The following is an 11,403-nucleotide window of genomic DNA, read 5'->3' on the forward strand; positions in this document are numbered from 1 at the left end:
AATAAAAGAATTATAAATGGTTTCTTCTCCAACAATCTATTCGTCCACATTCAGCTACTTCTAACAAATAAAGACTGAAATCGATCAGACATATTTTAGGTTTTTTTTATTGAAAGACGTGAGGGTTAAAAAAAAAAAAAAGAAAGAAAGAAAGAATCTGCACAGATAGATCCCCGAGTTACCGGCAATAATAAAATAACACAGTCCGTGATCATTAACATTTATTGAACTGGAGTGAAAAGAAAGAAAACCTGAGGTTTATTCCTGCATTTTATGCCCGCTCTGTACAGTATTAATGGTGGGTATTATTTTGATGGATGGCACATGATTGTCGAACACCAGCAGGCGGGAAGAAATAATAAAACACAGTTAAAAAACCATATTATACCTCCTGCAATCACAAAGAGCTAGATAAGTTTTCATTTACAATATATATATCAATGTAAATTGGAAAAAATTAAATGCAATGAATTTTTCTCTAAATATTATGTACACACCATGTACAACTCTGAATAAATTAATACCAATTTGCATATTTGGGATCCGTCTAGCTTATTTACATTTTTCATAAATATCTCTGGCACACAGATAAGTATGCAGCCAGGAATGTACCAGACTGGTGATTAGGTGGAGGATGCAGTCTACCTATCTGCAGGTGGCATCTCGATAGCTTCATATTGTCTATGCGATTCCTGCCTTCACAATCAATGCAGACAGCATTCATATCTGACTTCTAGTGTCTCCAATAGTCATAGAAAGAAATACCTCCTTGCCCCCCCCCCCCCTTCCTCTCCTTCGGGAAAAAATGTTAGGAATTTCTTGCTCCCCCTTGTCCATCATCAATTGTATTGAGTCTCTGCATTCTTGGGTCATACCAAGTATTGTATCTAGGGCTTCTTTTCCACAGAATGACTATTATATGGGAGTTCTTGAAGTCCCCATAGGTGTATGCTTGTCTCCTTGTATTGCATTAATAATTATATGTATTTATACAAGCAGATGTGTTCGAATTCCTCCCAGGCCTTCAAAATTGGTGGTGGGGTTTCAGTGTGTCTTGTATAAGTCCTCGTCTTTTGATCGCTGACCCTTTTCAATAAATAGGTATAATGTGCTGTACAAAATCCCAGTGCTTTTCAGCCCTTGTGGCTCAGGTGACTGACAGAGAGTGGCAGTCACTTAGGGGTCTCTCTTCCTGGAGAGACCTCTCTCTGACTCTCCAGACCACTGACCAGTCTCTGGATGTTCTGTAATTCGTTCATGGAATCCTTCATGGAGCTCTTCGGGGACAAGGGGCTAGAGTGGGTTCTCTTGTGGACAGGAGTGTCTGGGATGGGGCTGGATTCCCGGCTGCTTCCTGGTTTGGAGCTCTCTGATCCAGGGTTGAGGCTTGCTGGCAATCCAGTGGTCAGCAGGTTTGTGCTGGGAGGGATGCCCACTGGCATCTGGTATGGGCTAAAGCGTAGACGAGGGCGTGTACTACTAAGAAAAGGGTTCCTTGGCATGGTGGTGGCAGCAGCGCTTGTGGCTGGCATAGCAGAGGCGGCAGCTGCAGCAGCTGCCATGTAGGTGTATGGGTATGGGAAGAGCCCTCCAAATGTGGGCATTGGAATTCCCTGGAAGAGAAGAAAACAGCATTAAATATATTGAATATTAGAAACAATATATATATAAACTGAAAAATAGCAGCAGCGACCAAAGAAATACAATAATGGGTGCAAAGCCCAATGGGAATAAGCTCACCCGATATTCAGGATACAAAAAGCTTGAGAAAGGCTATGGTACTGAGCCGAAACGCTGCTGAACCACATGGGTGAATAAGCTTTGTTCATTTTTCTACATTTGGAGTGCTGCTTGCTTTTTGTATCATATATATATAATATATATATATATATATATATATATTTCCTTCTATTATACAATAAACCATTCTTCATATTTAAGTGTTTTTTAGTATTATGTTAATCTCTCACCCTCTTTTTATTATTTAGTATTTTGACACATAATATGTAAGTGTTTATAATCTTTAAAAACCGATTAAGTGGGGGCTCTCTGGTATGGGGCAACAGATAGATGACCTCCTGCAGATGATTTACAGTGAAGAGGCTTATGAGCAAGAGCCTTGTGTCCAGAAAAGCCAGCCATAATATCGATCAGAGATCGGGGGTGGGAGATGTGTCTGGCTGGGGTCGGGAGGCCAGCACAATTCTTTACTGGGACTTGATGAAAAACTGAATCTAACATGAATGGGAGCTCTGGGCTCAGCAAGAAAAGGCAGAGAGACACATGAAAACTGGGATAAGACTCAACCAAGAATGAAATCAAAAGGCTCCAGAACTGTTTTTATTTTTTTTATTATTTTTTTGCCGAGGACTGAGACTTATTTCAAGGGCAACCACACACAGGTCATACCAGTTAGAAAAGAAGGGTTAGCACTAATCTTACCGTTTGAGGTTCCCCAGAAGTAAAAAAAAAAAAACTGTAAAAAGAATGGACGCTCACCTGAGAGGCCAGCATGTGCTGAGAGAGGTGGAAAGGGAAGGGTGTTGCTGCGGCTCCTTGTACTGAAGACAGACTTGCATTGTCCAGGCCACCTGCCCCAGCCATAGACGCTAATAAATGTCCCATGCCCATGGCGGAGAAGGCTCCAGGAGCCATAGCAAATTGTCCTGGGTGGATGAACAAGGGTTGTCCAGCACTCAAGGGGTTAAAGAACTGCTGCCCATGAAAGCCAGAAAGAGCCAGGCTCTGCAGGTGACTAGCAGTGAGTTGTGGAGGGCTGTCAGTCTGTACCATGAGGGGGGAAAAAGTTTCTTTACTCAGCCCCCCGCACTCTGTCTCCACAGCCTTGGAGTCCACTTTTCTCCTGCTCTCCAGTTTGTCCTTCTCTAAACTTCGGACGCTGAAGAGGCTGCTCTCATTATCCTTTCGGCTTTCAGGAGACTCAGTCTTCTTTTCTACAGTGGGCTTCTCCCTGCTCCTCTCTTCTAATCGGGGGCTGCTGGGAGTAGAGGGGCTTCCCCCAGGGCTGCTGTGACCCCTGGCGATCCGGACTTCTCGCCTCTCCAGCTCCTGATCACTGTCTGATCCATACTTCTCATCTATAATGCAAAGGACATATGGCTCAGGACACATCTCTGATAACGGACAAATCATTCATTAGAGGATGAGGAATAAACAAGAAGAAAAGCAAATGAACTGAAAAATGTATCCATATGAAAGAAGGAAAGTTGTTTAGTCTGTTATTTTTTTATTTCCATGCTCAGCTTTTGCTTTTGCTAAATTATAGGGTTTTCCAAATAATAATGGGAAATCAAACAGCAGGTGTAGAATGAGAGATTTTATTATTTTATATTTTATTTTTTGTCTTTTTGCTATAGTATTATGCAAGCTCAGATGAGAGCAAATGATAAATTCAGAAAGGGAGGAGGTGCTATTGTAGTATGGAATAATCTATAAAATATTCATTCAAAGTAAACACCATGATAATATATTAGCATAATGAAGTATATTAGGATGTCAAAGTACAATACATGCTGCCACCCCACTTGCAGATGATGTGCTCATATAGACAGGATTATAAACAATTGGGACAGAGGTCATTTCCATTTTGACTAAGTGTAAACAGTTGTAAAGACTGTCAAAATGATGAAATCCTCAAAAAGAGATTTACCCATTTTTATTCTAATCATTTAATGTTATATTTATGCAGGTTTTTTTTTTAAATAGAATTGCGGAAACCTGATGATCAAAACTCCACTGAGGAGTAAAAAATATTTCTGGTATCCTCAATTCCCTCTTTTTCCATAAACTACTATTCTTTTCCTTTTAGTGGTATGTAATTCCATGTTATATCCTTGCATCAATATTAATTATACAGACCTGTAAGAGTATAGAAAAGTAAGGAAATGGCCACATATGGTTAGTCACTGGTAAAAGTGAGTGGGTGGCAGAGAGGCAATGGGCTGGTGGGCATCAGGTACTGCTAGTGTGTGCGTGTAAATATATGTGAAGACCAGGGAGGCAGTATACCCCACTGCTATCATATATAGAGCAGGTACAGGAAGGTAGTCATCCCCATGTCATCATTACCTCTATTAGTGCGGCTGAGTCTCAGGGGACTGGGCTCTGTACCCAGAGGAGAGTGCATGCTATCCCTGCCGGGGGCAGGATCACACGAGGAGGCGTCAGATTCGGCCCCATCCCTGTCTGCCTTGCACTGCTCCTCATACATCCGCAGGGAGGGCAGCGTTAGCTGTTTTCTTATTGAAAAGACAAAACATGGGAGAAAAAAAAATTATGAGCATAATTACTTCAACCACTATATATATATATATATATATATATATATATATATATATATATCCTCACTACTTACATAAAGTGACTGTCGCTATAATTGTATTATATTTTATATTTATATTTACCTCTTTTCTCGTCTTCCATTACCCGTATCTCGAAATCCTTTAGCAAAGGGATTGTTGTCGATTTTAAGTTGTGTAATCTGTGGAGTGAAAGAAAAGCTCATAAAATATATATATTTAAATGTTTAGATATTTATATAATTATATGTTTTATATATTATATTATATACTATTTCTTAATACCTACTATATTGCAAACTTGTATTTAACAGTAATGATTTCTTAATGCTCACTATACATGCGACACACATAATATATATTAAATACATTAGAGGTGGATAGATATTGGATAGGTAGATAGATAGATATATAGATAGCTAGATAAATATATATATTTATTTATAGATAGATAATTACATAGATAGATAGATAGATAGATAATACATAGGTAGATATATAGATATTACTCAGGTCGATAGATAGATAATTAGATAGATAGATAGATCATAATACAATAGATAGGTATTATATAGGTAGATAGATAATTAGATAGATCATAATACAATAAATATATTTATATATATATTACATAGGTCGATAGATAAATAGATAGATAGATCATAATACAATAGATAGATAGATATTACATAGGTAGATAGATAGCTATTACATAGGAAGATAGATAAATATTACATAGGTCGATAGATAGATCATAATACAATAGATAGATATTACATAGGTAGATAGATATTATATAGGTAGGTAGATAGATAGATATTACATAGGTCGATAGATAATAGATAGATATTACATAGGTAGATAGATATCACATAGGTAGATAGAAAGATAGATATTACATAGGTAGATAGATAGATAGATAGATAGATAGATAGATAGATAATAGATATTACATAGGTCGATAGATAGATAATAGATAGATATTACATAGGTCGATAGATAGATAATAGATAGATAGATATTACATAGGTCGATAGATAGATAATAGATAGATAGATAGATATTACATAGGTAGATAGATAGATAGATAATTATATAGGTAGATAGAAAGATAGATATCACATAGGTCGATAGATAGATAATAGATAGATATTATATAGGTAGATAGAAAGATAGATATTACATAGGTAGATAGATATACATCCCTGGAGCACTGTAAGCTCCAGCATGGTTGCATTAATGAAATCAGCGTGGTTTAGCCGAGGTGTAGGGCTGAGAGGGTTAATCTGGAAGTAAAATTCCTAAAATGTGAGGGTAAAGTAAAGTTTGTGTGGCTGACCCCCTCAGTGCCCCACCTCCTCTGCAGCAGGTTCCTTTACACACAGCCTCCCTGGTTTAACACACCGCAGGCTTTATTAAAAATGATGCTGAGGTTTGCTTTGAATTATTAATAGAGTTTTAATGATAGCAAGTTATTTTTCAGAGCCCCCTGGAGGAAAGATGGCGACTAAACATTGCAGCGCTGGTTAAAAGCTATTCTTATCTCCCTCATAAGTCTGACTTATGGTGCAGGCGACATTAGGGCGATCAATTATTCAGGCTTTTGAAATATGTCCCCCTTAGATGCCATCTTTAAAAATGCATGGCCGATCATCTTTATGGTAGATTTGCGCCAACAAATTGATTTTGCTTCTTGTTGTTTCTTAGGCATTTCTACCAACATTATGTAGGCCTCGTGGAAGCAAAATAATCCAGATTCCATCGATTTAAGAGACGTTACATCCACCTGCATGGAAAGTCAGAAATGGCGCCCAATTGTATGTATTAATATAGCATCTAATATAGGAGTGGGAGAGCCACAGCCTTGCACCCCGCATTACAGGGGTTAAAGGGTCCGAGCTTTTTAATAAGAAGCCCAGTCTGCACAGGGCCTATCAGCCTTGGCCAGCTTGTGGCTGGGCTGCAGCCTAAGTGTTCTTTAATCGATCGTGACTCTGTGCCATAAAGTTTACGATTGGAACAAGCCCACCAGGACCCTCTAACAGATCTGTCAATTAAGATCAGCAGCAAGGGGCTTAGCTGTGTCATGGGCTGTGGACATAGCCTGTGTATCCCTATGCACTGATCACATATTAGCCATAGGAACATAAACTAGAGCCAAACTAAACAAGTAAAGCTAATTACACAAACACTTGCTGCAACTAAAAAGAGGGCAAGGATTATGAGGTCTGAAATTACAGCAAAGCAACACACAAAGCGTGAAAGCCACATAAAACACGACCACAACCTATTCATTAGGCACATAATCCTCTTCCAACATACCATAAAATAATATGAAATGGATGAATTCACCATTCATAAAATGATGCTAGCCAAATACCACCCAGTCCAAAATAATGTACATTATATTATTCCATATACAAAAACAAAACAAAAACAGAAATTTACATATATAATCAGCTACAATTAGTTCGATACTTTCTGGTACACTTCAAAGGTGTAATACTAATAAAATATCCTCCTAGCTCTTACCTTATCATTCTGATAAGCGGTCACTGCTATGAAGTCAGTTTCTGGGAACACATAAGTCCTGAAAGTGCTATAGGGGAGCTTCAAAATATCATTAGCTCTCACGATATGAAACCTGGGCTGGTATTTATGCATGGAGTTTAGGATGGTCTGAAGAGGGAAAAGATATAGAAATAATATATGAGTACATTGATCACAAAAATAAACCCCAAATATTATGTGATAATACAATATTTTATAAAACTAGTATCATTTCAAAATGTTCAATAATAATAATATTCGTGAGCACAAATGCTTTACTATGTAGAAGCTATAGTATATGATACATTTCATAAAGAGGACTAATAAAGGCTCCTGTTCTGGTGAAGATTAAAAGGACTGGGTGGATAAATATGCTCAAAGTGTCATAAAACGAATCGATCTGATTAATATTCTAGCCACTGTAATATAGAGGAAAAAACGTATTTCCTCTCCAGGCGCTGAAATCTCCAGAGCAGAAATCCAGGCTGCTGGCTGGCACACTCAGGGCACAGATGGGCATTGATTGGTAAGCGTCCAGTTTAATGCACTGCAGTTGGAAGACCCATGAAAAGAAATATTAATCTTAGCATGGAGGGAGTATTGTCTCGGCTAGCAGAGGGTTAAGCCTTGTGTGCTTGTACACAGGGTATGCCTGGGCTTCCATTAGAACATGTAGCAGCAGCAGTTATGACATGTCTGGAATTAGGCTGCATTCACCTTGAAGCACGACCAGTTTGGTAAGGGTTTAAAGTTTACTAATCCACACTGATGCCATTCACTGATGCTTGGATTTCAGGCAAAATCTAGTAACAGTGTCATTAGGGAAATGTATACAGGACTTTACAAGTGATGGATGTGTCTGAAACTGATAGCCTGCAAATGTGCAAAAGGGATCGGCTCAGAGCAAGATAATATATTTGGGTTTAGGTTGGAAAAATATTAGTAAGGGGGTTGGTATTTTCTTACATTTAATGCTGCCACTAGGCAAGGAATACAAGGTAGTCAAGACGCAGAAAGCAATGGGTTCACTTTTTACAATACATAGGACAGGGGGGCTTCTCACAATAAGGAGATAACCAACTGAGCTGGGGCACAAAGAGAAGGTGGCACCTGAAGACACAGCAGGAATGCCAGAGACATACTTTGGTGTGGCTGCACAGTAATATGTGACTTCCACAAGAAAGCTACACATATGGTGTTGTGATGCTATGTGCTTGTCCAATTGTCTGTCTCTTAAAATGACGGTATGCTTATTAATTATCAGATAAAAACAAGTCACTGGTGCATAGGTACTCCCCTATAGGCGCATGGGTACTCCCCTGTAGGCGCACAGGTACTATCATATAGGCGCACAGGTACTCTCCTATAGGCGCCCTATAGGCGCACAGGTACTCTCCCTCCACTGACATTCAAGAAATGTCTAGGAATAGGCACAGATATAGCCCCATGGTCAGTGGAAGAAGCTTAGGTGTTTCTACCACTTGGTAGATAGTAAGGTTAGTTGATACCATGTGGTATATTTGATATTCAAAGCACAGGACTTGCTGGTGGAGGGTCTATGTACTTGCTATAGTTGCACCTGTAGCAGTGCTGCTTCCTACACTACTGTGACTCGGGTACATAGGGCCTGCCACCCTGGTGTATCTGCCCCTGCCACCCAGTAGTTCACCCATTGTGCTGCGCCCCATTCACAGATCCATGTCCCTGGCTTCATTTCTGCAGCTTTATCTAATCCTACACATTTTACAGATTTCAATGCAATTTATCTAGTGAATTGTCTCTATAGAAAAATGACCTGGGAGGCTTTCATTACATCACATGCATAAATTGGTAGTTTATTATAATAGCCACAATTACAAAATACTACTAATAATAATAATTATAATATATATACATATACAGAGATATCATCCAGAAACAAAACTACATTATAATTTATAGAAATAATTTCTATTCCCCCTGACATTAATAAATAGCCATTTCAAATAATTAGGAATGTTTAAAAAAATGCGAATCGAAAATAAGTGGAACAGACAACACTGACTGTATTCATTGCAATATCATGGAACGTATTTCTTCTATTGCAACATTGTTATTGTCCATATTCTTCTGAATACGGAACATTACCAGACCAATGTGACACTCAAGATCCCGCAGTATCTAATCTATTATCTATTAATCATCTTTCTATCCATCTGAGAAAAATAGATGTCAACTTCTACATGTATGAAAAACAATAGTTCCATGGTTTGTTGTTTCTATATAATTACAAAAAATATATATCTATTACCCTAATGACACAATATTTAATCTAGAAGCTAAAGAAAAGATGAAGATGCAATTCTACTAATAGATATAGGAATCTCCCTGTAGTACTGGCACCCTCAGTATAGTATATTTGGGTGTTTCAGTCTATATGACACCCACTGCCCAGCTCTACTGTATGGTTACTGGAAGACTACCACCTGTTTGGCAGAATTGACCCTATAATAATACAATTACGTGCTGTAGCATTATTATAAAATAGACATACATCTGTACTCACAAAGCCATGCTTATCAGAGATATTGTTTGTGAGCTTGAGCTTGTGAAAGGCAACAGGTTTGGCCATCCATTGCTCCCCGGTGGCTGGGCTGTCGGGGTGGATGTACATGCGCTTGGGCATCTCAGGGTCAGCCTTTCCAGCCACCATCCAACGAGAGTTATGGAACTTATAGCGACAGTCATCCGCCGCCACTATATCCATTAACAGAATGTACTTGGCCTTCTTGTCCAGACCACTGACCCGCACTTTAAATGGGGGGAACATCCTCCTGAAACAAGCAACAAGAGCTTTCATTAGAAGTAGTCCTATCGCATTATATATATATATATATATATATATATATATATATATATATACATATATAATCTCAAGTGTTTATTTACAGCCATATCATCCTCTTTACTTCTTGTACTCACATTTTGGGCCTGAAACCTCGAACACAGCACAGCGGTGAGATACAATCACGCTTTCAGCTATTTATTATATACAGTTTCAGCCCATAATATATTTCTGTCTAATATATATATATATATATATATATATATATATATATATATACATATATATATACTCTAAACCAACACTGAATAGTACAAGTTTTTGGCATACTTAATATACAGCATAAAATCAATGCCAAGCAGATGGACTGACTGTGTGTCCCTTTCTGTAATAGTACAGAATACGTGAATCATTATTTTTGGCTGAGGCCTTTCATACCATGCATTCTGCAAACTTCAATTCCATATCTCCCCCAAAAAATAGTGATGCAAACATGGGGCTGGTATACAACAGATGATCAGATAAGAGTGTGAGAGATATCTAATAAACTGCGAGGAAGAGAATTCTCCCTCTGATGGACATTTCTAAGGACACCAGCAGTATAGCAGACACATTGGTTATGATGATCTGACCTTCCAGACTTGGTGATGACCATTTCAGTGCCCAGTTTATGGAACTGGTCCCACAGCTCCTTGGCTTCCAGGTTGACTTTGGGGTCGTCCTCCACCTCCTCCTCTGGTTCCAGGCTCTTAAGTGAGCGCAGATGAGCCGCTTGGTGGTGGTGTCCCAGGGCCGAGACGTGCAGCCCAGCTTCAGCGGCTCCAGCCAGGCTGGGGTCAGTGAGGGGCTTTCCCAGGGTGGTCGGGGGCAGAGCCAGAGTCGGGAAGAAGGAAGGCTGTGTGGCCGCAAGGAAAGCTGACATAGGGAAATCGGCTGGTCTAGGAGCGTGGAAAGGGTGGTAAGCCATGGCAGTCCCCGGGAAGGCTGGATCTCTCATCGGTGCATTCAAGTATCCAGGAGAGAACAATAAGCTTCAGTCTAGGAGGCTTCCAGCAGCCGGCTCTCAGTACAGGGAAATAGTCCTGGTCACTCCCAGTACTGATAATCACTAGTGGTGGAACCCGAAGCCCTCGTCCCCAGGAGCAGCGCTGTAGAACTGGTGATGTCCTCTCCCTCTGGTGTCTGTCTTAGTGGGACGTGTAGGAAAGTTGTGGGGCAGAAGTGTGACGAGGGCCAGTCATAGTGCAGCACGATCCTGTGAGATCTTGTCGTGATCTGGGGAAAACTGTGACTATCTCACATGTCCTTCCTGCTCTGATCCCCTCACTAATGAGCCAAGCCCCCTTGATTGCTGATTTTACGCTTTCTCCACCAATTGTGGATCTCCATAGGCGGGGTTTTCACAGCTCAGGCCAAAATCTGGAGGAGAGAGGGAGGGGGGGCACTGAAGAGGAAGGTGTCGGAAGCATCAGCAGTAAGAAAACATGTCAACAGGATAAAATATTAACCAATGACAGCAGGAAAAGAACCGCTGCTGCCCACCCCCTGCCTGCAGGAGCCCGGCAGCCCTCACAACCCGGCTCAGACATGGTGCCGGCCGGTAGGGTCAGCTCCTAGGAAGGGGGTGGCTGCAAAGTGCCCCAAGTGGGAACCACACCGCAGAAGTCACTAAAGCACTCACACTCGGAGATTTCTATGTGTGTGTTCACA

The 11,403-nt window shown here is 40.1% G+C and overlaps 1 protein-coding gene across 2 annotated transcripts; it reads right to left on the minus strand.

The window, feature by feature from the left end:
• Positions 1-206: 206 nt before the first annotated feature.
• TBX2 (T-box transcription factor 2) lies at positions 207-11,124 on the minus strand. Of its 2 annotated transcripts, none has more exons than XM_040424684.1 (7): positions 10,326-11,124; positions 9,403-9,682; positions 6,852-6,998; positions 4,425-4,501; positions 4,090-4,259; positions 2,500-3,098; positions 207-1,613 (listed from the first exon to the last, which is right to left on the minus strand). In XM_040424684.1, the coding sequence occupies exons 1-7, from the start codon at positions 10,688-10,690 to the stop codon at positions 1,173-1,175; spliced, it is 2,079 nt and encodes a 692-aa protein (XP_040280618.1). In that variant the 5' UTR covers positions 10,691-11,124; the 3' UTR covers positions 207-1,172. The 2 variants fall into 2 exon arrangements, with proteins under 2 accessions (XP_040280618.1, XP_040280619.1); XM_040424685.1 differs by having other exon boundaries at positions 9,415-9,682; positions 10,326-11,115.
• Between the last annotated feature and the right edge of the window lie 279 nt (positions 11,125-11,403).

Source organism: Bufo bufo, chromosome 3 (genome assembly GCF_905171765.1).
Source record: "Bufo bufo chromosome 3, aBufBuf1.1, whole genome shotgun sequence".
Taxonomy (NCBI): Eukaryota; Metazoa; Chordata; class Amphibia; order Anura; family Bufonidae; genus Bufo; species Bufo bufo.

Bases quoted from the DNA above. Each gene is read 5' to 3' on its own strand.
- TBX2 (XM_040424684.1), bottom strand. From the start codon at position 10,690: ATGAGAGATCCAGCCTTCCCGGGGACTGCCATGGCTTACCACCCTTTC. The intron at 9,683-10,325 runs GTCAGATCATCA...TGCTTGTTTCAG, and splicing joins GTCATCACCAAGTCTGGAAG to GAGGATGTTCCCCCCATTTA. The intron at 6,999-9,402 runs GTATGTCTATTT...TTCCCTCTTCAG, and splicing joins ATGGCTTTGTGAGTACAGAT to ACCATCCTAAACTCCATGCA.